General features: G+C 55.8%; 1 protein-coding gene and 1 pseudogene across 4 annotated transcripts in view; both read right to left on the bottom strand.

The window, feature by feature from the left end:
* Positions 1-1,041: 1,041 nt before the first annotated feature.
* Positions 1,042-5,820, bottom strand: LOC122429297 (annotated as a pseudogene).
* A 6,505-nt stretch (positions 5,821-12,325) lies between these two features.
* FOXP4 (forkhead box P4) overlaps positions 12,326-27,822 on the bottom strand; it is a 51,004-nt gene continuing 35,507 nt past the window's right edge. The window contains exons 4-17 of one of the 4 annotated variants that reach the window (XM_043449889.1): positions 26,755-26,877; positions 26,148-26,234; positions 24,460-24,607; positions 24,114-24,324; positions 23,765-23,869; positions 22,949-23,036; positions 21,768-21,851; positions 21,455-21,662; positions 21,288-21,364; positions 20,433-20,534; positions 16,704-16,825; positions 15,213-15,279; positions 14,649-14,818; positions 12,326-14,211 (exon numbers count right to left, since the gene is read on the bottom strand). In XM_043449889.1, coding sequence (XP_043305824.1) covers positions 14,064-14,211; positions 14,649-14,818; positions 15,213-15,279; positions 16,704-16,825; positions 20,433-20,534; positions 21,288-21,364; positions 21,455-21,662; positions 21,768-21,851; positions 22,949-23,036; positions 23,765-23,869; positions 24,114-24,324; positions 24,460-24,607; positions 26,148-26,234; positions 26,755-26,877 — 1,740 coding nt within the window. In that variant the 3' untranslated portion in view covers positions 12,326-14,063. Of the gene's footprint in view, positions 14,212-14,648; positions 14,819-15,212; positions 15,280-16,703; positions 16,826-20,432; positions 20,535-21,287; positions 21,365-21,454; positions 21,663-21,767; positions 21,852-22,948; positions 23,037-23,764; positions 23,870-24,113; positions 24,328-24,459; positions 24,608-26,147; positions 26,235-26,754; positions 26,878-27,822 lie in introns of all 4 variants that reach the window. The other 3 variants (XM_043449891.1, XM_043449888.1, XM_043449890.1) reach the window with 3 other exon arrangements.

The following is a 27,822-nucleotide window of genomic DNA, read 5'->3' as shown; positions in this document are numbered from 1 at the left end:
AAAACCTTCGCCTAGAACCCCTGCTTGTCTCCCCCATTCTCCCAATATGGTTATATCATCCTCTTGGTTGGATGGAAACTCAATGTCTTCACTTTTTAAAATTAAATTTAATTTTTTTGGCCGCACCTCACAGCCTGTGGGATCTTAACTCCCCAGTCGGGGGAATTGAACCTGGGCCCCCTGCAACAGAAGCTCATAGTCTTAACCACTGGGCCACCAGGGAAGTCCCATCAATGTCTTCATCTTTATGACTAATTGTTATTTATAGCTAAACCACGTAGTATATTATTAATATTATTTCAACATTTGTTCTCTATGGAGTGAGCTTCTCTTTTTAAAATTTGCTTTGTTTTCCTTATCCATGTTAGTGATTCAGTCCCCAAATCTTGCCCGATAGTATAGATCTCATCTCAATAAGTCCAAGTTTTAGGCATTCTGTGCATTTCATCTTCTTGAAGAAATTGCTCCCAGAGCCCTTTCACTTCTGCAGGAGGACCTACTGGCTGTCTATTTCAGGCACTGATCCTAATCTCTCTCTTCTGCTGGTTTTCTGATGTCTTTGTCTTGTGTTTGCAGAGGGAACACACTCTCCACCCTCCCACTGTGAGACACGGTCAATGGAAGTTGTAATTTGGGGAGAATTTGCATGTCTTGGCCTGTTTGTGTTTTACACTTAATAGTTAAGCAGGGTATGGAATTTTAGGTTGGAAAAAATCTTCCCTTAGAACTTTGAAGGCAAAACTCCCTCATGTTCTATGACAGTTCTCTTAAACAACCAATGCTGTTTTGAGTCCTGATCCTTTCATGTGATTCAGTTTTCTTTCTAGAAGTTTGTAATATCTTCTCTTTGTCAGCAGTGTTCTCAAATTCCATGATGTTGTGCTTTGGTCAGGGGAGATTTTTATATGCTCTTTGGCCTATTCAGTTTGGAAACTCATGTCCATCAATTCTGGGAAATGCTCTTGAAGTAATTTTTTTTTTTTTTTTTATTGGAAAGTAGGATTTATTGGTGGGCATAAGCAGGGGACAGTGCCGTGACTCTCATGAACACAAGGGCCACCATTTGTTCTGAGGGCCACGATTGGGGATATATTTGACCCCACACCCATCTGGGATGAACTGCTTTTCTGCCAGCGTGTTTTCAAATTCATCTGCTTTAAACTTAGTAAATCCCCGCTTCTTGGAGATATGGATTTTCAGGTGTCCAGGAAACTTTCCCGTGGCTCTGCAGAGGACCTCAGTCACAGGCTTCCTGTTCTGCAGCTTGGTGAGATTGGACATCGTGACTTGGGCAGTGTGGACCCCGGACACTGTGCCCTGGGGCTCTCCAAAGGCATCTTGCATACCTGTCAGGAGTCTATCACTCTAGCACAGGACAACATCTTGTTGATGCAGGTGACATAGAAGGGGTGGAGCTGCACTCGGATGTGAAAACAATCTTTGCCACAGCTTTTCACCATGTACTTGTTGGCACAAATATGGGCAGCCTCCAGGGCTTTAGAGGAGAACTGCTGATACACATCCGATACCATGTGGCCACAGAGTAGGAACTCATCCACTTTTGCCTTCTTCTGCCCCAGGTCAGTGATACTAATCTTAGCATCAGGGACACTTTGGCAGAAGCAGAAGGGAGATTTTGGGTATGACTTTTTCTTACAATACCTGTAACACCAGGCAGGGCGGATTGTCTGTGGCCTGCTGAAGGGAAAGAGCTCTTGAAATAATTTTTAAGGGATTTTTCTCTTCTCTGTTTTTTTTTTTCCCTGTTTTCCTTCTTTGATTTTCTTTCTTTGTTTGCTACAGTTTGGGAGGATATCTTTAACTTCCAGTCTTCCTGTTTAATTTTCATTCCTGTTATATTTTAAATCTCTGAGACCTTATTTTGTTCCCTGAATGTTCATTTTTATAGCATCTTATTCTGATCTCATGGTTGCAATATCATTTTCTCTGAGAATAAATAATTTTTAAAAAAGTTTCCTTCTGTCTGCACAATGGTATCCTCCAAATTGTTTTCATCTGTTTGTTTTGATCTCTGTTTTTCATATTAGATGCTTTCCTCATGTGTCTGTGAATCTTTGGGTTCCTGTTGAAGAAAGCAACTCTAAAAGCTTTGCGACTGTGGGCGGGCCTTTGCTGCCTCCGCCCTTGAGAAACCCTTGAGGACTTCCTTGGTGGTACAGTGGTTAAGCATCGCCGGCAAATGCAAGGGACATGGGTTTAACCCTGGTCTGGGACGATCCCACATGCTGTGGGGCAACAAAGTCCATGTGCCACAGCTACTAAAGCCCATGGGCCTAGAGCCTGTGCTCCACAACAAGAGAAGCCCGTGCACTGCAACGAAGAGTAGCCCCTGCTCGCTGCAGCTGGAGAAAAGTCCTCGAGTAGCAACGAAGACCCAGGGCAACCAGAACTAAATAGATAAATAAATACATTTTAAAAAACACTAAAAAAAAATGTCCCTCTTGATGTCAGAGTCTCACGCACTCCCCCTGTCATGACCCTGCCTCTCCTACATCTGTGTTCCCCAGCCTAAAGACTCTCCGTCTTACTCACTCTAGAATATGCATCTCCCATCACCTGCGATGATACCGGCAGGGAAAGGGACTGACCTGCACAGAGTAAGGGAGGGGATTTGGAGGACTAACTGCTCCTTAAATTGACTTTTAGCTTGTTTGCTTTTTTTTTTTTAACAGACTTTATTTTTTAAAGATTTTTTTGATGGGGACCATTTTCAAAGTCTTCATTGAATTTGTTACACTATTGCTTCTGTTTTATGGTTTTTGGCCTTTGGGCCAGGAAGGATGTGGAATCTTAGTTCCCAGACCAGGGACTGAACCCACACTCCCTGCACTGGAAGGCGAAGTCTTAAACCACTGGATTGCCAGGGAAGTCCATAGACTTAATTTCTTTTTAGAGAAGTTTTAGGTTCACAGAAAAGTTGAGTGGAAAGTAGTGAGTTCCCGTACACCCCCTGCTCTCCTGCCCACACACGCACAGCCTCCCTTACCATCAACATTCTCACCCCAGGGGACATTTGTTACAGTGGATGAACCTACACGGACACACCATTGTCCCCAAAGTCCATAGTTTACATGAGTGTTCACCCTGGGTGTTGAACATTCTATGGGTTTGGACAAATGTGTAAAGGCACGTACTTGCCATATAGTTTCACATTATTTTCACTGCCCTAAAAATCCTGTGCTCCATCTATTCATCCTTCCTTCCTCCCAACCCCTGACAACCGCTTCCGTTTTACTTTTTAAAATTCACCCTTATCCCTGCTTCTGGAAGTAACCCATGCCAATCTAGCCCGGACTGAGTTGGGGAGTGGGGTTGCTTCTCAGCTGCCCTCACCTCTGGCTGAGGACTCAGCTTTCTCTGCCCATCCTCTCTCCAGCTTCCAAAACTTGTTGCTGTTGTCTCCTCCCTTGTTCTACTGGTTTCTACGAATCTACACCTTAAGAACAAGTCCCTCTGTGTAGTTTAGCAGGGCTTCAGGAGGAAAATGCATGAGCTCAACTTGCCACCTCTAATTAGAGGTGCTCCAGTTGAAATCTCTGTGGTCACCTCAAGTTCAACTTGACCCAGACCACTCCCCCATCCTCTTCTGCAAAATAAGGTTCTGATTCTCTGTAGGTCCTGATTTCTGCCAGTGGCTCCGGCTGCTCTGTTACCTACGGTTTAACACCCCAGGGTCCTCTCTGCCCCTTTGTCCCCTTTGCCTCCTGTTTGTGGGCACTCTCCCCTTCTCTCTTCCTCTGCGGTCCCTACCGATTCCCCTCCTCTGTTTGAAGCAGCCACCGAGATCCGGCCTCTCATACCCAGGCCTGAATGAACAGCCTGTTAGTGATCTTCAAGTATTTTCCCTTCACATCTAATCTACGAAATGTCTTCAAACAAATAAACTTGCCACAGTCATGTCACTCATGGCCCCCAAATATTTTGTCTAGAGCAACAAGTCCCAGTTTCTGAGTAGGCAGGCGAGTTTCCACAATATGACTCCTATATCTGCCTCTCCCAGCCTGTTTCTCCTGCTGAGACCACTGGGCCTGGTTACAGCCACTCTGAACACACCGGTCCCTTCCCGACCCTGATCCCTCTGCATGCACACCTCCCAAGACTCATTGTAAATGCTGCCTCTGACACTGAGCTCCCTGAGTTACCCCAGAAATTGCCCACACCCTCTTCTAGGTTTCCAACCTTGAATCAAAAAGTCGTATTGCCATTTTTGGCTGACATCTGTCCTCCTTTGGGGTTGTTTGAGGGGAGGGACTGGGTCTTCTCCATCCTGTACATTCAGGGCTTAGTTCTGTATCTCACATGCATTAAGTTCTCAATAAATGTTGAATGTGTGAGTGATTGACTTTATAGTTACATTTCATTATTTGTCTGTGTCTATTCTTTTCTATGCTGCTGCCTTCATTGTCACCATATTAATAACACTTTGATAGGAAGATTGTTTAAATAATTAAACTCCTTGAAAGTGTCATTAGAAGGACCTTTGTACCAAAGAGTGCTCACAGCAAAACAGAAAAGAGCATGTTCTTTTGCACGCTGTCTTAACTTGATTTATTATTTCACTCCTTTACGTATCTGTCTTTCTTCCCTAACTGTTCTGTCTGCCCCGCAAGGGCAGGGTCTGTGCTTAGCTATTCCTTCCAGCATTCCTCATGGCACTCGACACCAGCCTGGATAGAGAGCAGGGCTTCCGTAAAGATTTGTAGATCGACTTACGTGTGCTCCAAGGTGTGGGGAGGATCAGAGGGATGGTCTGGGGTGACTGACTTTCTGGTGTGGAAGCAAAATCAGATAGCCAAGCTGGGCTTGGGTCAGGCCTGGGGGGAGGGTGATGGTGAGGACCAGCATGGACCGTGGGAGAAGGCGTCTGAGAACAGCCCATCATGGCCAAGTGTTCTTTGGGAAGCAGGGAGAAGAGCAGAATGAGGAAGAGGGGAGATGGAGGAGAGGAATGTGTGTGGACAGAGGGGTGGGTGGGTGAGGGTGGCCAGCACAGAGGGGCAGGGGCGAAGGGGGTGGGCAGGCCCTCAGGGTCAAGGCCTCAGGGTGATGTCTTGGCTCCAGGCGCTGACCAGCCCCCTGCCCCACCTCCACTTCCCTACTTCTCTTTCACCTCCACGTCGGGTGTCAGAGCCAACTTCACCTTCACCTTCACTAGGCTGGGTCTCCCCTCCTTTGGATCAGCATCACCAGGTCCAGGCCAGGGCCTCTGCTCCCTCTCTCCCCCATGACTGTGTCCAGACTCCCCCTCCCGGAGCAGACCCCAGCCCTCCTCCTGAGCAGCTGAGCCCGAGCCCTGGGGGAGATAACAAGGACGGGGTATGAGAGGCGCCTAGTCTGATGGACAAGGGCGGGTCCTCATGGGAGAGTCACGCTGAACCTCTGCTGCCCTCTCCTACCCCCACTTAAATATGTATCAAAACCCACAACATCAATACAGTCAAGAAAACAGATAGCAAAACCTTTTCTTGACATGCCAAGTCTATTCCCTTCCCCGCTGGGGTCCTCACTTCCCTCTCCCTCTGCTGCTAAACTCGGTGAAGAGAGAGTTTACACCCCTGCCTCCCTTTCCGCTCCATACATGGCCTCCTTAACACAACTCCCTTCTCTCAGAGTAGATGCTCTCCTAGGGAGCCAGGGGCTTCCTGTTGCCCAGTCCGTGGTGGCGATGGTAGTGGTTGAGCAGGGGTGGTTCTTCCAGGCTTTGCCCTCCCTGAACACCTCAGCCCCGCCCTGCAGAGCCCCTGCCTGGGCCTCAGGCTGCCCTCTCACCTGGCTCGCCTCCCTGATTGCCTCCTCCATCTCTGCCTTCCTTCCCAGCCACGTTTCTTGGCCCACCACCAGATGTGGGCCCAGATGGATCAGTACTTCAGCAAGTTTCATCTCTCCAGCCCCTCTGTGCAGGTCCAGCTTGTTTGTCCTGCCCCTCCCTGCAGGCCCAGCTGAATGACAGACCTCTTCCTTGGCCCTATCTTGAGCCCAGAGGGGCTGAAGGAGTGAGATTTCTTCCTTTGGCCCAGGACCCAATCCTTGGAATCGTTCTTTTGTTTTTAAATGAAATAATCCAGCCACACAAAAGTATCAGGAATAACGGGATGAACCCCTGTGTTCCTACAAGCCGGCTCAAGAATAAATATTATTGATATACTTGAAGCCCCTTGAGTACCCTTTCTCATGGCATCTTCCCTTTCCCAGAGAGGCAACCACCATCCTGAGTTTGTTATTTATCATTCCTACAAATTCTTTAAATGTTCATGACATGTATATGTGGCTTACACATGCATGGCTTCAAAGCACCGTGTAACCAGCAGCGCTGTGTATCTTTCTTCCATTTTCCCCCTCAAATGTACCCTGCTTATGACAAGTTGCGCTGTGGACTCCTTTTCTCCACAGTCTAATATTCCACTGTGAAAATGTGCCACACTTGACCTCCTCCCTCTCCCATAAACAGACATTTCAGATACACCAGCTGAGGTCATTTTGGACCTTTCTTCTCTCATGCAGCTACCTGGTCCCAGCTTCTATTCTGTTCAAAAAGCTTCCTGATATCATTTCCCAAAGCAACCTCCATTACCTGTCACCTGGACAGCCCCAGTAGCCACCTAACCAGCCCCCACAGTCCCAGCTTAGCCCACTCACCCCACAGCTACTTTTCCCCCACAGCTGATATCGGTTGGGTTGCCTCTGCCCTCAACCCTCTCTTGGGTGCTGCCCCCCGCCCCCAGCCGGGACCCCCAGCTGGCCTTGGACTCTCCACAGCCTGACTCCCTCATTTCCCACATCAGCCCCCACTACTGCAGTCAGAGCTGTAAACGTTCTAACCTGCCTTCTCTCAGCTGTTGCCCCACTTGCCAAGCTCTCCTGCTGAGTCTTAGCTTCCCCTCGTGGCTCCTCCAGTACCACATCTTCTCGGAGAAGCCTGCTCTGAACACCTCTGGAGGCCACAGCCCAGGGTGTTGGAACCAGATTTAGCCCCGGTGAAGGCAATGGCAACCCACTCCAGTACTCTTGCCTGGGAAATCCCATGGACAGAGGAGCCTGGTAGGCTACAGTCCATGGGGTCACGAAGAGTCAGACACGACTGAGCCACTTCACTTTCACTTCACTTTCATGCACTGGAGAAGGAAATGGCAACCCACTCCAGTATTCTTGCTTGGAGAATCCCAGGGACGGGAGCCTGGTGGGCCGACGTCTACGGGGTCGCACAGAATCGGACACGACTGACATGACTTAGCAGTAGCAGCAAGCTCACTTGAGGCTACAGTCCATTGGGTCGCAGAGTTGGACACGACTTGGTGACTGAACGACAATCACGATAAAGCTCACCTGAAGAATCAGACTGTCTCCCTCTGATGCCAACTCAGTGACACGGGCCACAACTCTGAATCTCATCAGCAGTACCGGCAGCATTGCTGCTGATGGGGTATCAGCCCATGTGGGCCCCGTGTGCGGGCTTCATGAGTCCTTTTAATTCTCCCCTCGATCTGAGGAGTCAGGGATTCTTTTTTCTCTTTAAAGATTTGGAGTGGGGTGGGGGGGGAAATGTGGACCATTTTTTAAGTCTTCATTGAATTTGTTAGAATATCGCTTCTGTTTTTGGTGTTTTGGCCATGAGGCATGTGGGATTTTAGCTCCCTGACTAGGGATCGAACCCATACCCCTGGATTAGAAGGTGAAGTCTTAACCACTGGACCACCAGGAAGCCCCAGAGTCAGGAATGCTCATCATCACTTTATAGATAAGGAGACTGCTCCGAAAGTCACTCGCCTGAGGCCCAGCCTGTGCCAGAGGATGTAAATTGTCGTTCGACAATGACAGTGGTGAGCCAGGCTTGTCAGCCCACGGCCTTCCCTGCACCTGCCTCCCCACACAGCTCTTTGTTTTCTGCCCTGTGAACCTTCCTGAAGCGCCATCTAGGCACCTCTACAAGTCTAGAATGTCTTTTTCTCTCCCTGTTCCCTACCAGTCAGTTTCCCCTTCCCAGCTGTGGCTTCTCTTCCAGGAAGTCCTCCAGGAGCACAGGGGGCCCCTGAGCCCCATGGTAATTGGCAGCCAAGATTACATTTTATTAACAGCTATTATGTGCTGTGGACCTAGTGAGCACCTAATATGCATGACATGTTTTTATATGTGTATCATTATTAATCTTTTCAACAAACCAGTGATGATCACCCCATCCCAATTTACAGATGAGGAAACCAAAGCCCAGAGAGATCAAGAAGTTTTCCCAAGACCACAGAGCTAGCAAGAGGCAGAGGCAGGATCTGAAGCCCTGCAGGGCCTTGAGTTTTCTCCCCTGCAGTCCTTGGCACTGATAGCCATCAGTTTCCCAGCCAGAGAGCTGAGAGATGAGTCCGGGGCTTCCCTGCTGTCCACCCACCCGTGACCGCGCTTGGCCTGCTCTTGACCCCAGGGAGCGGCCGATGGAGACAGTCTGAGTTCCAGTCTGAGAGCAGGAGGGGCCCTGACCCTTAGCGAGGATGAAAGGCTTCTATACAGGACCAGGAACTCCAGCATGCCCACCCCACCCTGTACCACTCCTGTTAATTCAACCCATCTTTCAAAGGTGGCCAGTGCCCCCTCCCCAGCTCCCCTTAGGTAGGACAGAGGGCCTTTCAGCCTTGGCTGCCACCCTGACCACTTTCTTGGGAGGGGCTGTTTTTCTAAACTTGTGAACCTGAGGTGGAGACAGACTGCAGGTGCGCAGGCAGCCTGGGCCTGTGTGATGGGATGTCAGGGTCACTACCATGTGGTTTGTGTCCCTGCCCGGCGTGGCCACAGGATAATTGCAGGCTTTCAAGATGGAAGGGACTCTTGGTGTAAATGTAGCTGATTAGCATCACGTGTGTGTGCCCATGTGTCTGTGCACACGCTCAGGTGCGTGCCTGTGTGTGTGTGTGTGGTCCTTGTGAGTCCTCCCCACCCCCCTCCCCTGCCCAGGGGCCTCTCTACCCTCACCGCTCAGACTCTATTCCAGCAGAAGGCACCCCACTACCTCCTCCTCCCTGTGTGATTATTTTTACAGGGTGTCTCAGCCTTCTTTCTCTGGCTCCCTCTGTCCCTCAGTGATATTTCAAGCCTCAACTTACCTGGTTCTGCCTAGAGAACTCTGAAGCCAGGGCCTGATTCCTAGCTCTGAGGCACTCTGTACCTCAGTTTCCCCTTTTGGAGTCTCCAAGAAGAGAGGAGGAAGCCACAGCGTACAGTGTCACAAGAAAGCTGAGACTAAGCCACCAAGTTGCTCTCTTCTCTTCCCCCAGACTGCAACCAGATTCCTCCTTCTTTTAATGCTTTGTCTGTTAGTCTCTGATTTCCTGAGTCTCAGTTTCCTCATCTGTGAAATGGGGATAATAATAGTATCTAACTCAGAGTTAGGTGGCATCACCTACTCAATGCACGTGAGTCCAAGCAACCTCTGGGAGATGGTGGAGGATAGGGTAGCCTGGCATCCATGGGGTCTCAAAGAATCAGACACGATTTAGCGACTGAACACCAACCAACAACAGAGTTGCAAAGATTAGACAAAATATAAGGCTTCTCTAATAAGATGTGGTATGCGATAAGAGCTCATTAAATGTTAGTAATTACTGTTACCATTAAAAATCTTTACTGAGCCTTTTATGGTGCCCAGTGTACTAGGCTCCAGAGGTGTCTTCTCTCCTGATCGGTCTCATCTCTCTAACTTTCGTTTCTGTGCAAGGTGCTTCATAGATCAAAGTTGCATGGGTCTAGAAGCCCCCAAAGAGCAGGAGGAATCCTTTTCTGCCCTGGGCTAGAGACTGCTCTCTGGGACGTGAGGGTCAGTTGTCACAGGAAGTTGAGCACTCCCTCCCACACTGCACCTCCCGTCCTTCTCTGGAGGGCAAGTTTGCCCAAAGAGGAGCAGAAGCTCAGCTTTGTCTAAAGCGCCCTCTGCTGGCCACTGGCAAAGGCCTTGGCCGAGGGTGGCTAGCAGGGGAAGAGGAGGCTCCTGAGTGTGAGGGGAAGGAAACGTCTGCCGGGTGCAGAGTCCACAGAGTCACCGGTGTGTGCGCTCAGTCGTGTCCAACTCTGCGATCCCACAGACGGCCGCCCACCAGGCTCCTCTGTTCATGGAACTTTCCAGGCAAGAATACTGGAGCGGGTTGCCATTTCCTACTCCAGGGGAACTCCCCAACCCAGGGACCAAATCAGTGTCTCCTCCATCTCCTGCACTGGCAGGCGGGTTCTCTACCCCTGCACCACCTGGGAAGCCACTGTTAACCTTCTCACCCTCAAAATGTCTGGCTTGGAGTATCCCCCCCCCCCCTTTTCTGTTGTTAGCCTGAGAACAGCTTCCAAAGACAGCTTTGCTCTAACCCAGTAAACGCAGAAATATTCAGACCTGGACAAGCAACCAGCCAGAGCTAATAACCTGCTCCCGGTAACAGCAGAGAAGCTAGACAACATGCAAAACTCCCTGACAGCAAAACAAGATTGGGGGCGAGGTGGGGGAGGTGGTTCTTATTTAGGACGTAATGAAATCCCATGGACAGAGGAGCCAGCGCAGTGGTCTACAGTCCATGGGGTGGCAAAAAGTCGGACATAATAGCATCTGAACAGCAAAGGATGGGGGGTGGGGGTGGGGCTGCCCCACGTGGGATCTGTCAGAACAGTAAGGACATTAATGTTGAGTCTGTAACTCAGAAGATGGAGGTCCACAGCAGCCTCCTGTTTCCTACATTTTAAGACCTTCTCTGCCAACACCTGGGACAGGTCTCACCTCACGTCCAAATTTACTGATCAGACATTTGCCATATCCCTGGGGGAAGGAATAAAAAAGACACTAGTTTGAAGGAGAAACTGAAGTTGGACCACTGGGAGGGCTGTCCTGATACTGAGGCTAGGTGTCATCTTGTCCCTTTAGAGTCTCCCATGTGGGAAGAATACTCCTAGGGCCAACCAGGGAACAAACCTTTTCCTGTGGGTGGAGTAGGGAGCTGGCGGGTGGTAGCTAACACCTCTGGATTCCCTAGAAGGCTGGTGGGTTCCATGGGAAAGCAGGGGGAAAGGGAAGCGGCCACAGTGAAACTGAGGGTAACTGCTTTGCTGCATTGTCAAGAATGCCCGAGAATGCCTGTTGTCCACACAAATTACAAGCAGCTAGTCCTGCTGTTGAGAACCCTGGCGGCCTCCACGGAGGGTGAGGGGGGCAGTGATTCGAGCAGTGCTACTTCTTCGTAGCGCCCAGTGGGCAGGTCTCCCCTGGCCTGGCCCCTCCTGAGATGCCCTCTCTAGGCAGGGACAGGGGACTCACCCCAGGATCTGCACCAGTGTCCAGAGGATTAGGGCAGGGGGAGGAGGTGGGATAGATGGGGCTTGACAGAAGGTGGGGGACCACAGATGATGGTTGAAAGGAGTAGGAAAGGCCTGAGACAGGAAGTCAGCAGAGACTCAACCTCCAGATCCTGCCGGCTCTTTCCCCCACTACTTCCCTCAAGCTTGGCTTTCGGAAAGTTCCAGCATTTTGATGCTTTGTGGGATTACTGATGCTCGGTCTGCTTTTTCAACACCTTCCCTCCTCTCTCCACACTTCCCCCAAGTGCACACACTCCTTCCCAGGCCCCGCTGTGGAGACGTGCCCACGGTGCTGGAAGGGAGCTGGGAGACAGCCCAGTGGTGGGCACTGGGGTCTTAGAGGGTGGGGGGCTCCCCTGGGGTTGCGTAGTGGGTTGGGGGTCAGGATTTGGTGTGGGCTAGTGCGGTGGTGCCCCCTACCCTGCTCTGCCCTTAACGGCCTGAACCTCTTCCTTCCCTCCCCCAACTGTCCGGGGTCCCCTTTGCATGGGCTGCAATAACCCCTTTTTTGACCTGAGTCCACCACTGCTTACACTGCATAGTGGCGGACAAGCATCTCAATGCCACTCCCTTCCCCACACACACCTATTCAGGTAGCCTCCACCCATGGGTGATGGGCCCAGAGGGCTTCCCGGGCATGCGCTTCTGCAGCAAGAACCCTCTGGATCCCAAGAGGAAATCTACTCCCCAATGAAAACGTCCAGGCAGGAAAACTTGGATTGCAAACCCAGGAAGGAACTGGGCCCAGGAGTTGTGACTTTGGGAGAAAATAGGAGGACGACGGAGACCTGGTTTGAGAGAAAATTCCCCGGATGACGAGTGGAAAAGGAAGCCAGGTGGGGCGGAGAGGAGCCGGAACAAAGCTGTGAACGAATGTGGAGGTGCAGGCGCTGGCGCTGGGGCTCGGTCCACTTCCGCACTTGCAGCAAGAGCCCCTACAGGACCCCTGCTGCCCAGAGCATCCTCCCCTCCCTTGCTGACACACGCAGGGCCCGGTGAAGAGAGGACGTTTAATATTTCTGTGCTGGTCAAACAGAACACAGGTGGGGAGTACATAGGGGAGGGGGCGGAGGGCCCCCTGCCTCTTGGGAGGGGTGGCTTGTGAAGGGGTGTATGTGGGGGTTTCTTGGGAAATAGTCCAAGGAGTCTTCTCAGCAAAGGGGCCTGGCCTGGGGTGTTAAGTATCAAACACACCCAGTCCTTGGCCTTAAGTTGGGGTCCCCCATAGGGGGTCTGTGGAGAGAGTCTCACTTTTTTTTCCAGCTCCTTCGCTGGAATCCACACTCCCAGTGTGATGGGGAACTTGGTCCTGGAGAAGGGGGTCTGGAGAGCCCCCAGGAAGCAGCCCATGGTTGGGAGGAGGGCTCCCCATGCCCCCGGCCCAAGGGGACGAGAACCCGGGGGGTGGGGGGAGTTGAGGGCGGCAGTCTCCTCCCCTCTGCCCGTGCTCCTTCCCCCAGGCCAGGCCGGAGCAGAGGGGAGGTGCGCAGGGCCCCCAGCTTCTACTGAGTCCCAGGGTCCTCGGGGTGGGGGTGGAGAGAGGGGGTCTTGGCCACCAACAGACACTGTAAACTTTGGTTTAAAACAATAACTTAAGTCGGGGAGGGCCTCCAGCCTGGGGCTGGGGTGGGCAAGAGGAGCAGGGGATGTGGGAGGCGACAAAGGAAAAAGCCAACGAAAAGTTTTGGTTTTTGCTTCCGGCATAAGAAAGGTCTTTGGTCATCCGTGTAACTGAGGGGTGCGGGGTGCGGGGTGGGGGGCGGGTGAGGGAAGACTGCAATGGGGGACCTGAAGGCTGAGGTGGGAGTGACCGGTTGGGTCACAGCAGCCACCGTATTCATCCTGCCCGCCCCCGCCCGCCCGGTTTCAGCCGGGCCTTTCCCCGGGACAGAGGCAGATGCTTTCCTGCAGCCCTGGCACCAACCCGGCCCGACTCCAGCTTCAAGGGTGGCTCGGCTCCACCTCCACGAGTCCACCGGGCACAGGCCTCTTCCTGTGCTTCCTGGCATGGGGGGCAGCGGCCAGCAAACAGGGATGCAGGCCTGGTTCAGCCTGGAGCCGGCCGCCCTGCTTCCATGGGCCTGCCCCCAATACAGGTTCTCCCACCACTAGCTGTGGCTTCTGAACAGGCAGAGCTGAGGGGGCTGGTTTCTCCTGGGGCTGCTCTGAGATTTAGCTGCCCTGACCCAGGCCAGAGCAGGGGAAGGATTCGGGCTGGAGTTATTTCTTCACAGTACGGACAAGATGGTGGAAGAGAGCACAGATGGAGGAAGTGGGGGCCTCTGGCCAGACCATGCGGCCAGAGCCAGGGGTGCGGTGCCCTGGGTTTGAGAGGGTGGCTTAGCCCCGCCTGCGGGTCTCCAAGGCGCTGAGGGGCCCTGTAGGGGCCAGCTGGTGGGGGAGGAGGGCCCTGCTGCTGCTGGTGGTTGGGGGCGGGGGGTGTGGAATTCAGATGTTGGGGGGGGGTCTGAGGAGGGGTCTGGGCCCTCTGTGTCCTCTGCCGGTCCCAGACCAGAGATTCTGTGTCCCCTCGGGGTGGGGGGAGGACCGTCCCTGCCCCCGAGTGTCGTAGGTCAGTCAGGTCACCTTGGGAGTTGCTGGCCCAGCCCCCCCCCCATCTGAGTCCTGGAAGTGCCTTGAGGTTGGGCGGGGCGTGGAGTGGGGGTAAGTGGGGCCTGGGTTCCCAGAGGGAGGGGTCTCACCCCTGCCCCGCCTGCCCCTGGAGGCCCTTAGGACAGTTCTTCTCCCGGCAGCTCCTCCTCCAGGTCTCTGTCTTCTGGAGGCCCCGCGGTGCTGGGGTTGGGGGGCCCCAGGGGGGGTCCGGGCCGCCTGTCTTCCTCGGCCTCAGCCGGCTCCTCTTTCACCTGTACCTGGTGGCTGTGACGGAAGGGGTGATGCGGACACTCGGGGGGCCTTCCCCTGCCCACTCCAACCCCAAAACACATCCAGAATCTGGGGGAACGGGGGGTGTCTCCCCAGGAGCCCCTCATTTCTGAGGGACTGAGGGCTGACATCAGTCCGGTCTCCCCCGGGACTGTCTTCAAAGGAAAGGAGGTGTTGGGATAGGCAGAGACGGTCCTTGGTTGGGAAGGAGAGAGGAAGGGAGGTGAGAGAGGATGGAGGAGGGAAGGAAATAAAAAAAGAGGATGGGGGTGGGGAGCCATGAGGAGAGAGGGGGGGCCACCGGTCCTGGGAAGAGAGCTGGACCGGAGGCGACAAGATGGGGATCCCAGCTGCAGGGGGACAAGATCCCACCTTCCCAAGGTTTGGGGGTGGGGGAATGGGGTGGGCTGGGGTCCGCGCCGCAGCCTCACCTGTACTGGGGTGGGGAGAGGCGAGGCGGGCTGCTGCTGCCGTTGCTGGGCAGCGGCTCCACGGGGGCACCCGCGTCGTCGTGGCCGAGGGGCAGGAGGCTGCTAGCGGAGCCAGGGTTCAGCATGCCGGGGCTGTTGAGGAGGGGGAAGCTGCTCTCGGCCAGGGCTGCCTGGAGGGCACAGAGCGGAGGCCCGTCAGCGGGCTCCACCTGGGTGGGTGATGTCCCTTCCCCAGCCCTCGGGAGCCTCCTGTGGCGCGTGTCTGCGCCCTGGCAGATCTCCAGCGCTCCTGCCTCTGATCCTGACCTGCCTCCCAGCTTTGCTGAGAACCTGGGCGTGACTTATTCCTTCCAGGGAGACAGAGGACCCCCCCCCCCCATCCCCCCGGCCCACACACACACGGACAAGCCAGGGCAGGGGACGCCATTACCTATCTGTGCCAACCTCCCTGCCCCGTGCCCCGTGTCTCTGCAGGAGACAGTGGAGGAGGCTCTCTTCTGAGGCCAGCGAGCGGGTGGGAAGGTGAGGGGGTGGAAGGGCGCTGGTCGGGGACCAGTCGACTACCTGGTAGCTGGCGTTAAGTGCTCCGTAACTGAGGCCCGAGATCATGTTCTTCACCAAGGTGGGGCTCCTAGAGGAGAGAAGGCAAGTCTGCTTCATGCATCGGCTTACTCCTCACTCAGGCCTTGACCCTAACTGAGGGCCTGCTCTGTGCCAGGGGAGGGCCCGTTCACTGTCCTGGAGGTCATAGTCGGCCGTGCCCATCTTGTTCAGCCCTCCTGCTGACCTGAAGCAGCAGGAACCAAGAGCCCCCTTCACAGGAGAGCTGCCCGGGCTCCTAGGGACCCTGGAATACGCCCAGAGTCTCAGAGCTGATGAATGAGACAGAGATTCTTCCCTGTGTCTTTCTCCATGTCAGGCAGCCCAGTAGTTTTTCTCTTCAGTTTAGATTTCCTGCTGTCTGACAAGGTCTGAGTGATAGCCTCCACAGTCCCCTTTCTGTAAAATCCACTTTCCTGCCATCCTGAATTTTGGGACATCTAGTATGCCATGTGCTCAGCCTGTCCCCACATGCTCTACACCACAGGCTTTTCTATACAAAAAGTACTCCAGGAGTTGGGTCAGGAGAAGCAATGGCTCAAGGCCATCCTTCTACAGTGACTACCCTCTAGTTTAGAGAGTGTCTCAGAAAGGTTAAGAAACTGGCCCAAGGTCACACAGCTGGGGAGAAGTAGAGGTATAATTAGAGCCCAGGTCTTCTGATTCCAGGGTGAAAACAAGACATGAAGATTTTAAGTGTTGGGACCGGCATATGAGGGCACTCAGAAGGGGTGTGGTTCCTTTTTGGGTCCCAATCCTGCCCCAGCCCCCACTGCTGCCTGAAGGTAAAGAGGCTCTTGTCTGGGGAGAAGGAATCTTTGAGGGGTATAGGCACCCACAGATATACATCTAACTTGCTTCACACCTTTCTCTGCCTTCTCACAGGCCTCTGACCCAAGAAGCACAGGCAGGCCCACGTGAGATGTCTGGGGTGGAAGGTGGCGGTGCTGGGAGGGAAGCTGAAAGAGGAGGCTCTGACCCTCTCCCAGGTTCCTCAGTCTCCACTCAAAGCGCTACATGGGAGAGGTCAGAGACCCAGCTCTGCCAGGGATCTGCTGGGTGACCGCCTTCTAGCCCCTTGCCCTCTCTGGGCCTCCTCTCCCTGTAAAAAATGAAGTGGGGCCCAGGGATCTTACAGGTTTGGCTCATCCTGTGACAAGACGGGGGAGAGCAGCCCTGGGGATGGTAGCCCCTTCATCAATGGCCACGCTGGCTACCACCTGCTCATGCCCTGGCTCCGGCTGGGGGCTCCGTCCTGATGCCGGGTTCCTCTCAGCTCCTCCCTCGGTCAGAAGCAGAAGACTGAAATGTCCTCTCCCTGAATCACCTGTCACTTCTAGACTCTGGGCCCTCCTGGGCCCCTGTGGCCTCATTTCTCCCTGCCCGCCCCCCACGGTGGGAAGGCTCTGGTGCGCGGAGGCGCCTTGGGGAGGTATGGGGGGGTGGCCCACACACCCCGTCATCTTTGGCGGTCTTCGTTTCTGGTACTCCCGCTCGTCCACAGTCCACACGGCGCCCTTGACGTTCTCCACGCGCACGAAGCACTTGTGCAGGCTGAGGTTGTGTCGCACCGCATTCTGGGGGAACGGGGACAGGAAGCAGATGCTCAGAGGGGCCCCTCCTCCACGTGGGGGAGCACAGACAGGAGGGTTCTCAGGTCCCACCTGGTCCCGCCTTCCCTGGCCCAGTGACAAGTGGCAAGGGGTGGGCAGGAGGAGATGACGCAGCCGGAGCGGAGGGAAGGCCCCTCTCTGCCCTTGGAGCCAGGGGTCCCTGGTACCCCTTGCCGCCGCCGGCCCGCTGTATCATCTGCTCCCCGCCACATTTTAAACTCTGTCTACCAGGTGACTGACACCTCGTTAGCAATAACCCATTTTCCCACCATCATCAGACAGACATATGCAGCTGTTGGGGCTTCTGAAGAACACGAGATCCCATTCAGGCCCTGGCCCCTCAGTGAGCCTGGGACATCGTAGCTCAGGCCCACACAGAGTCTCCATTAAGCCTCAAAAGTCTTGGGAATAACTCAGGAAGCCTCGCTGCAACTTCCTCTGTCCCCTTGGAGCATGGGAGCCTTGATTCTGGGCTGTGGCTTAGACTGTTATTGTTTAGCCGCTCAGTCGTGTGACCCCATGGGCTGCGGCCTGCCAGGCTCCTCTGTTCATGGGATTTTCCAGGCAAGAATATTGGAGTGGGTTGCCATTTCCTTCTCCAGGGGATCTTCCCCACCCAGAGATTGAACATGTCTTCTCCTGCATTGGCAGGTGGATTCTTTACCACTGGGGCACCAGGGAAGCCCTCTGGCTCAGAACGCATAGCTTATTGAGAGCACGAGGTATACAGTAGGGGCCTACTTCATGTTTGTTAACATAAGGAAGCTGGGAGAAAAGAGAATGTGAGTTTAGTGGCTGTACAGCAGGAAGAGGAGGCAAAAGAAGAAAAGTCACCTTGGCGGTCCCACCTCCTCCCAGCAGGATAACTTCAGGAATTGAGGTCATCTGGTTTGTAGGACACTTGGGTGGGGGCAGGGTGCTTGGCCCAAATCGCCCCTTGGGAGTCTGAGCTAGGGCCCTAATCCATCCCCCACCGCTCGCCATGTCCCTCACTCCTGTCCCCCCGTTCTCCTCTTTCAGCTTCACACCCCCAGCCATCCCTGCCCCTGTTACCTGTCCCCTCCAGCCTCCCCACACCTCATCTCCATCCTTGTCTCCTCTTTACATTTCTAAACGGGGAAGAAAGCAGGCTGGGCGGGCAGCCCGTGCCCCTGGAGATCCCCTCTCCCTCTCTCCCTTCCAACTCTTGCCACTTGCAACTGGCCCGATTTCATTACCAATTTTAATTTGCCTCTAATTAAATCCTGTGTATTTTTCCGACTCGCTTGCTAATCCACGAGGGAGGCGGGCGGCTGGAGTGGAATCTCTTGGAGCGATAATTACAAAGGGCCTAATCACGCCGGGGCTCCTGCCTCGGAATAAATTTGCCCGCATTACGGGGCTCCGATCCTCCGCTTTGCAAATGAGAATGACCCCAATTTCCGAGGATGGCCTCACCGGGGCTTTTTTCCCTCATTTCGAAGCCTGATTCGTGATGAGAGACTAATTCGTTACGCTGAAACATTAACGGCAATTTAAGGGGTCTGGCGGGGGCTGCGTAAACAAAAGGACTGGCCCACAACACAGGCCCTGGGAGGGGACGGACACAGGGGGAGGGCCGGCAAGGACTGTCAGCTTGGCAGATGGCCGCTCTGTCCCCGGATGAACAGCAGCTGGCCTGGCCCACACTGGCTCCCGACCCTTCTGCCCTGGTCTGAAGCGGACAGCATCCCAGGCTGGGGGGCCTGAGGAAGGAAAGGAGGAGGGAGGAGAGGAAGCTGAAGTAGTTGAGGAGAAGAGGAGGGACCTCAAGGAGCAGATGAACGGGTGGAAAGGAAACAGATGAGTCGGGTGTGTACGCAGAGTGCATTTCCCAAGTGATGTGAGTGGAAGCTTGGCGGCAAAGACCCTGGCAGTCAGAGTGGACCACAAGCTGAGATGGTTTCTGCTACGCCACTGAGAGGGCACAGGTGGTGCCCTACATGTGGCAGAAGCAGCAGCACAGCACAGCTCGATGGGACGGTCACTCACTGAGTGGGCTTCTGGCTGGGACCTAAATGAGGAGAGGGGAGGTGGGGGTGAAGACCTCCACGGAGGGAGACACACTGCTGAGCCGACCAAGGTTGGGCCACCAGTCAAGGGTGGCTGGTATGAAGGCCCTGGGGCTTGGGCTGTGGGAGGGGTGGCTTCCTAATGGTCATCGAGGGGTTTAAGGAAGTCACCTAAACCAGCTCCTCCTGACCTCAAGAGGGATTGTAGAGGTGATATAGTTAAGAGACGACAGGAAAGGAGGGTAGGTGGGTGAGAGGAACTCAGCCCCCAAGGAGGAGACTGTCTGTAGCAGTGAGGCTCCACACTGATTCCCCTAAAGGTAGAGGATTAATATAGTAAAGCAAATGTTACATAACAACTGTAATGATCCCGACATTTGTATAGGACTCTGTCCTTTATGAAACCTGGTATCCAAACCGGCTTGCAGGTTGGAGACTGAACCAGGTGGCCCCCAGAAGGCCCTGCTGGCTCAGACAGAGGGCAGGACTGTGGTTGGCAGGAAATGACATCACTCACAGCCAATCAGAGCAGCTGTCCCAGCCTCGCAGCGTCTTTGGCAAGCATTGGGAATTGGGCATGGGGATACAGAAAGTCACGAAGCAGCCTCTCCTGCTGAACTTAGCACTCTCAAGGAAGAGAAGGCTGGGCTCTGTACAGACCCCACCTGTCCTGATCACTGGTGGGGAGGGGGTCCCTGTGACACTTGTGGAAACCTGGTGGGCCGGGGGAGGTAGGCTGCTAACTGCAGCTTCTGCTCTGACCAGCAGAGGGACTCAAGAGCCAGGGATCCGATTCAGGTCCTACGACACCAGGCCCTGGTATCCATCCTTTCCTACAGGGAGCCGACACTTCCTTCTTTCCCCTCAGCCGCTCCCACCCTGCTGCACAGAATTGAATACTTTCACCCATCAGACAGACAGACAGACAGACGCACACCCCCCATGCTGGCTCTAGAAAAATAAACAGCTTAGTGTCCCAGCTCACATCTCTGTGCCCCATTTTTCTAGGATCAGTCCCTTGCCTGTTTCTGGTCCAGCAGGAAAACTCTATGGTTGAAGGTGTTAAAATGACTAATTGGATAAAGACAACTATCTTCCTGCCACTGATGGTGGAGCTGGGGAGAGTATGAGTGTCTGTATTTGTGCCCCATAGTACAGTCCAGGATTTCGGTCTACACACATGTCCAGGCCTGCAATCACCCATCCCCCCCACACCCATTCTAGGCTTCAGAATGTGCGCTTTGGCAAGGAATCTGGACCTTCAAGGTCTGTGAATGGGACCCAGGCCTCCCCACCAGGTTCGGGCACTACTGACTTCTGGAGGCCCTAATTGAGGGGGCTGGGGTCTTTGGGGCCAAGGGGGGCCCTCTAGAGAAGTGGAGATAGGGGCTCAGGGGCCCAGGGCCCAGCCTGGGGCCCGCTGAGTCATTTGTACAGAACTGCCTCTCCAAGGGGCCTGTTAGGCAGCTTTGGTTTCAAAGAGATGTGGAGATGTCCAAGGCTGCCCAGGGCCCTGGTGAGGAGGAAGCGGCATGCCTTACCTTCCAGGTGGCTGTGTTCCTCCGGAAATAGGCGAACATCCTGGTGAACCAGTTATAGATCTCATTCAGGGTCAGCTGCCTGTCTGGGGTTTCCAGGATGGCCTGTGGACAGGGAAGAAGTACAGGGACCCTCAGACTGGGCCTCCAAGGCTCACAGGCCTGTGTGCTCTCCCTAGCTCTCCTCTAAGGCCCTTAACTCATCTGAGGGCAGAAGAGACCCACGGAGGAAGCACGTGGACAAGACTGGGGGTGCTCTCTGGTGCTCTGAGAGGGGCAGGCTAGTTGCAGCCCAATCAGAGGCTAAAGGGAACACAAGTCTCAAGGGCCATGCACTTGTTGGAGGAATGATGAATTTCCGCTGAAGGGAACATGGCTCAAAGGGCTCCTGCCCTCAACTGGGAAGGAAAGCAGCATTCTTGAAAGTAGTGCAGGCTATTTGGAATTTATCCTGGTTTTGGCAAAGGGCACCCCAAGAATGAGATGGAGAGTGTGTGTGTGTATGAGAGAGAGAGACAGAGAAAAGAAGACACGCTATGAGTGACCATAAGTCTATTAGAAAATAGTCTCACAGGAGTAACATGTATGTGGAAAACAGAGAATGGATGACACGGTGGGTATTAGCAGCAAAAAACAGCGAGTGTGCTCTCAGAGACAGGTCCACCTGACCAGCAGACTGGGATCAGCCGAGGTCCCATGAGAGAGGCCATTGGCCGGGGAGGAAAACGCGGGACCGAGCGGGTTTTCCCGTGATGCTCTCTGCTCCCAGGATCCCCTGGGGGCCGGGGCCCTGAGCGAGGTGCGCGGGCAGTGTGCCGCCCCCCACCCACTCCCTCTGCCTCCCCACGGCTGGCTCACCTGGCGGATCAGGGAGGCGTAGGTGAAGGGCGGCCGGACATCGGCGTTCTTGTAGAACTCATGGTTCTGGGCCAGCTCTGGAGGGGAGACAGGGAGAGCATGAGGAGGTAACAGGAAGCGGGGGTCCGGCTGTGGCGGATGACGCCCCTCCCTGCGGCGGCCCTTACCTGAGGAGATGGGGGAGCAGAACTTGTCGCTGCTCCTCCGCCGGGCAGGGCCCCCGCTGTGCAGCGAGGCTGAGCCCAGGCCGGGGGGCCTCAGCGGGGTGACGGGGGCGGCGGCCGAGGTTGGGGGGTGCGCGAGGCCGTCTGGGAACGAGTCGGCTGCGGAGACTGTCACCTTGGAGAATGAGGAGGAGCCGGGGACTGGGTTCAGCTGTGAGCAACGGGGGCAGGGTGCTGAGCCGGGGGACGGGGGGCCCCCAGTGAGGGGCGGGGGACGCGCGGTTCTGAGAGCCGCAGGGAGGGGAGAGTCACTCACTGGCTGGCTGAAGGGCTTGGGTTCCGAGGGCCGCATGTGCAGATGGGTCATCATGGCCTGCAGCCGCTCGCTCTCCTTGGCGAGCTGTGGAGAGGCGGGCGGTGAGCTGGGTACCTGTGCTAGGGGCAGCCCGGCCCTCTTCCCCTTCCACATCCCAAACCCCCATCCCCAGGGCCTCTCATCCCTGCCCCCTGGCATCTCCCTCCATCTCCTGCTCCAGGAAACCCTCCCTGCTTATCCGGACTCTGTGTCCCCGGCCTGGAGCCCAGCACAGCCGCTGCCCGTCGGTGCCCACTTCTCCCAAACAGCACACGCCTTTTCTCCCCCTCAAGGACAGAGGCTGTGGCTGAAGTTCAGCGGCACTTGTGTGTGTGAGAGTGCCCTCACACACTGAATGGGGGATACAGGAATGGATGGATGATTCATTCACCCCTATTCATAAATTCAATGGATCTTTCACAACCATCTTCTCACGCCAAGGTGCTCTGCTGGGTACTGGAAGGCAGTGGGTAAACATTGGTTGGCTGCCTCAGGGACTGTCCCGAGTAGCCTCTGAAGTATTCCAGGCTGTAGAGCATGGACCCTGGAGCCAGACTGCACTGGTTCTAATCCCAGCTCTGCTACCCACTGGCTGAGTGACCAGAGGCAAGTTACTGCACCTCTCTGTGCCTCTGTTTTTTATATCTGTAAAGTGGGCATAGCATCTTCCCAGGTGGTGCACTGGTTAAGAATCTGCCTGCCAACACAGCAAACGCAAAGGGACACAGTTTTGATCCTTGAGTCGGGAAGATGCCCTGGGGTAGGAAATGGCTACCCACTCCAGCATTGTTGCCTGGAAAATTCCATGGACCGAGGACCCTGGTAGCCTACAGTCCATGGAGTTAGAGAGAGTCGGCCATGACTGTGCACACACGAAGCGGGCATAATAATAGTACCCACCATATAAGGTCATTCAGAGGATTCCTTGAGTCACCTGGGTGTTTAGCACAGCACAAACAGGTGCTCAGTATGTTAGCTATTCCTGTTTATTTTTGTTGTTTTTATTAGTATGTGTCTCTTTGGGACCTCCCAGCAGAGTGGCCCCCAACCCTGGTTTTCCCCCTCAGAAACCAGACCTGGAGAGCATAAGATGACCCTTCCAGGAGCCCCCCACGCCCTGCCCCCACAGCCTGGGGCCACACCTGGATCTCCAGCTGCTGCACCACCTGCATTTGCACACGGCACTGGGCCGTGCTCCGGTCGTCCAGGGCGTGCTCCGTGTTGAGGTGTCTTCCGGGGGGAGGAGGGGGCGGACAGGAGAAAGTCGGCCCTGGTCGTCCTGCTGTCACCACCCTCCCCTCCCCTCCTCTAATCCCGCCCACGGCCTGGAGAGCAGACAGACCATGACACACAAAGAAGGGAACCAGACAAAAAAACGGGCAAAAAAAAAAAAAAAACAGGGCCACGGAGGAAGCCGCCTTCTCGTCAGCCTCCTTTGATGTCTTTGCTAAAATCCCAGCTACAGAGAGATCTAATTGCAAATGAACTAATTAAGTAAACCTCTGACGAAGCGTGAAAACAATTTGTTTGACCCTGATGCTGCAAGGGTCTGGGAGACAGCGGAGTTAATCAGTCAGTGACAGAGCCTGGCACGGCTGTGGCAGCTGGCCGCCTGCTGCCAGCCGCCTGTCCTCCAGGCCCGGAAGCCGTCTCTAGGCCGACACTCGCCGGGCTGGGCCTGGGGAAAGCTAGGGAGGGCGGTGGGAGAAGGTCTCTCCTCCTCCTCACACCCCCACCCGGCTGGGCTTCAGCTGCCTGGGGACTGGGGACAGGGGACAGGGGACAGGGCGGGGAGGCTGCTAGACCAGGAACACAGATTGTGGGGGAGGCAGGTAGGAGCGATGAGGAAATTGATGGTGCAGAGAAGGAACGAGTGCCCCCCTGGGGTGAGGACGCAGGGCACTTGGGCAAGTTGGGTGGCAGGCTGGGGGACAAAGGAGAGGGGTGGTGACACCTACTTGATAAACTGGCCCAGGTCTTCACACAGGGTCTCACAGCCTGGCCACTTGCACTCTCCATGTCCGTACAGGGGGTGGGAGCCAGGCGTCTCCTCGTGGGAGGAGCTGTGAGGACAGGAGGGAGACGGGGGTCAGCGACCCTGAACACCCCAGCAGCCTGGATTCTGCGCAGCCCCAGCTCCCCTACGGATGAGGTTTCAGTCCCTAATACAGGGTCCCCAGAGGCTGAGCACAGTTTTGTGTGCCCCGGGGAGAAATAAACCCCCCAGCCCCCACTGTGCCGGCCCTCAGGGTCAAGGCCAGCCCCCGGGCAGGTCGGCAGTGCCTCCTCCTGGCCCGAGCTCCATACCTGTCTCTCCGAGGTGTGAGCACAGTGGGCTGTCCGTTGGGCAGGGTGTGGTGGGAGAGGGGGGGTGAGACTTTGGGGGGGGCGGCGAACGAGGTAGCGGTGGTGGCCGTGCCGGTGAGGTCCAGCCCCTCCTGCTTGACGCTGTCCTCGGCGGGCTGCCCGGGGGCACCCTCGCCCTTCCACAGCTGGGGCAGGTCCGTGGGGCACACAGCTGCTGCGGGGCGGAGAGGGGAGGCTGGTGGGGTCCCAGGAACACAGGCGGCCCCCTGCTGCAGCTGGCTCCTTGGAGCCCTCGGGGGCAAGCGAGGGCGGTGGGGCTGGGGCTGGGTGGGGGCTGGGCACTCACCTTGTGGGAGGGTCTGCAGGGGCCCCGAGGCTTGGCTGGGCTGCAGGCTGACCAGCCCCTGTCTCTGCAGGTTGAGCAGGTGCTGCTGCTGCAACTGTTGCATCTGCAGGAGCTGCTGCTGGAAGGCCAGCTGCTTGTTCCCCAGGGCCTGGTGGGGGGCCCGCGGGGGCGGGCAGAGAGGGGTCCCCTCAGCCTCCGGCGTGCCATCTGGCCCCCACCCTGCAGCCACCCCCTCCCAGGGCCTGTCGGCCCCCGGAGCTGTCGTGGTGGCGTCCGCCGCTGCAGCCTCCCTGCTCCCGGCCCAGCTTCCATAGGGCTGCATGCTGCCTCGCGGTAAACACGCCTGCACGCACACACGCAGGCGCGCAAACACACACACACACACACAGCCAGACCCAGACACGCAGCACGACGCCCTCCCTGCTCCCGCCTCCCTCCTTCCGCGGCTTCAGCTCCCGCACCACAGCTGTGCTCGCCTTGGGGGGGCGGGGGGCTCTCATCACAATGATGGATGAGCCTGTCAGACTTGGGGGGCCACTCCCGCTTGGCGGGCACCCTTCCCACATGCCCGGGGTGCCCCCCTTCTGCTCTGAGGAGGGGGCCTTCTCCCCTCCAGCTCCTCTCCTCTCGTTTCTTAGATACAGAGAATCCAGGAGTCTGATGGGACTTTAACAGATCAGCATCGACAGGTCACCAGACGGGGGAACAGACACATCGCTGCTGCCCAGGTGCCCGCCGCCTGCCCGCACTTGCTCGTTCTGCTCTTGCTGGCTCTCTCTCCCCTGCCCTGGCCCCTGATCTCCCTACCCACCCCCCCACCCCCCACCTCCCTAGATTCAGTACTTCACACAAGCACTGGCGAGTCAGTCTGTCAGTAAGTCTTTTCTAAAGCCCCAGGAGCCAAGCAAGTCCTGGGTGCTTAGGAGGCAGGGATGGCTTGGCCCAGCCCCATGGAGGTGGGAGATTGAGGAGGGTGGCTTCTCAGTAAACCCACCCTAGAGACAATGCAGAGAATGTAACAAACACAACACCTCCGCCAGGGAGGCTGAGGCTGGGAGGGAATGACTGGGCAATAGCAAGGCAGCTTCTGGGAAGAGGCAACTCAGAACATGGCTGTGTGTGGGTGGCAGGAGGGGGGCGTGGGGCAGGGGCAGGGGGTGGGGGGGTGGTACAGGGCCTGGTGTGGAAGCTTAGGAGGCACTGTGGCCCAGAGAGGGAGAGTGATGTGGGCTGTGGGGTCCCCTGGAGAGGCAGCACAGGATGCTATAGAACGTGACAGGAATTGGAATAGAGGTGAAGGGACTGAAAGATTCTCAGGACCAGGCCTGGAGGGCTGAGGTGCTGGGTCACTGAGATGAGGAGGCGGGAAGAGGGTAGGACCACTAGGCAGCCTGTCCTGAATGAGGACACTCACACATCGACTCGCGCGTGCTCAGATAACCCAGGGCTCGGCGCTTCTGCTCTCCTCACCCCACAACACGAGGCGAGGAGATGAGGACTGAACGGGGTTGAGGGGAGACGGAGGAATGTGCCTCCACCCCCCACCCCTTCCCCAACCTCTCCTGATTTTTCTGCTGTTCCCACAAAGCAATTTTCTCCCGACCACTCCGGCCAGGACGGGGTTGAAGTGGCAAGTGAAGGGCAGGCGTCCTTTGAAGGACACGTCCCACCCTGCCCAAGCCCCTCACCTCTTTGGGTTGCTGCTTCCCAGCCTGCTGTTGGGTGAGGAGTTGTAGGTGGAGCTGCTCTTGCTGCTTCTTGTAATATTCCTGCAGCTGGGGGCGGACAGCAGGGCAGGAGGGGGTTAGCGCTGGCCGGACTGCTGACCCCAAGGCAGCACCAGCCTTCTTGTGACTGGGCTGCTGAGAGACAGATGGCCCAGTAGGGAGGGCTGCTCTGCCCTCCCCAGTCTGCGTGGAGAGAGGTTCCTTGAGAGCCAGGACTGAGAGGGGCGAGGGGAGCTTCCCCTACACTCTGTGCCCTCCCTCTCCCTTAGTAGGTCAGGAAAAGGTGGGGGATGTTCTCTGTCCCTCCCTTGGGGTTTGGAGATAGAGGTGGGGCCAGCAGGCTGTGAGGGTATAGGGGGTGAGGGGTCTGCTGTGGGAGAGGCCTGACCTCTGACCTCTCCCCAGCTGTCCGGGAGGAAGGCAGGTCAGTCTGGCCTGAGCAGTCTCTCTGGTTTCCGCCACTGCTGTGGCCCTTAGTGATGTTGGTAGTAAACAGGGTGGGAGTGGGGAGGCCGGAACACCCCGCCCTCCCCTCCCTGCCCTTCCCTCGGCCCGGGGGCAGACTCACCTGCTGGATCATGAGCGCTTGCTGCTGCTGGAGCAAGGCCTGCAGCTGGGGGGGCGACAGGATCTGCTGCATCTGCTGGGGGGTGAGCATCTGGGGCGACATCATGGCCACTGACACGGGCACCTGTGGGATGGGCTGGGTCAGATCACTCACCTCCACCCCTGCCCCACGGAGGCCCCCACCCAGGGCCCCGCCCCCCGCAGGGCAGCGTGGCTGCAGAGTGAGCAGCCTTGGGTTCACATTCTGGCTCTGCCACCTGCTAGCCGTGCATCTCCAGACGAGTGACTCACCTCCTTCATTCTTGGTTTTCTTTTTTCTTAAAATAAAACAAACATTTTTTGGCCATAGAACCTGTGGGATCTTAGTTCCCCAACCAAGGATAGAACACGTGCCCCCGGCAGTGGAATTGCAGTCTTATTCACTGAACCACCAGGGAAGTCCCTGTTCTTGGTTTTCTTGTCTCTGAAATGGAAGTAGCAACAGTGCCTGCCTCTTAAGGTCATCATGGGGGCTAAGAACCTAATACTTAGAACCTTAGAGCCTCCAGATGTGCTGTGCTTAGTCATTTAGTCGTGTCCGACTCTTCGCGACCTCATGGACTGTAACCTGCCAGGCTCCTCTGTCCATGGAGATTCTCCAGGCAAGAATACTGGAGTGGGTTGCCATGCCCCTCCTCCAGGGGATCTTCCCAACCCAGGGATCGAACCCAGGTCTCCTGCATTGCAGGTGAATTCTTTACCACCTGAGCCACCACCAGGGAAGCTCTTATATGCAGTTCTTGGTGTGGGAAGATTAGAACCTCGTGACACTGGTCAGTAGAACCCATGCTTTGCAGGATTCCCACCACCACCACCGAGTGACGGGGAGGGGCAGGATGTAGCCATTGCCAACTCCTACTCAGTGTGTTCTGACAACAGACCCACAAGGGAGGCCTGGCCAGGAGGGCAGCCTGCGGCCACAGGAAGGCTTCAAACTGCCCACATGGTGCCAGGATCTGGACTTTGGCCCAGCTCACATCCATGTCATGTACTCCAGCCCACCTGCCTAGACGGCACATGCAGTGGCCTG

Source organism: Cervus canadensis, chromosome 28 (genome assembly GCF_019320065.1).
Source record: "Cervus canadensis isolate Bull #8, Minnesota chromosome 28, ASM1932006v1, whole genome shotgun sequence".
Lineage (NCBI taxonomy): Eukaryota > Metazoa > Chordata > Mammalia > Artiodactyla > Cervidae > Cervus > Cervus canadensis.
The sequence above is the reverse complement of the archived record's forward strand: the minus strand, read 5'-3'. Positions and strand labels throughout refer to the sequence as shown.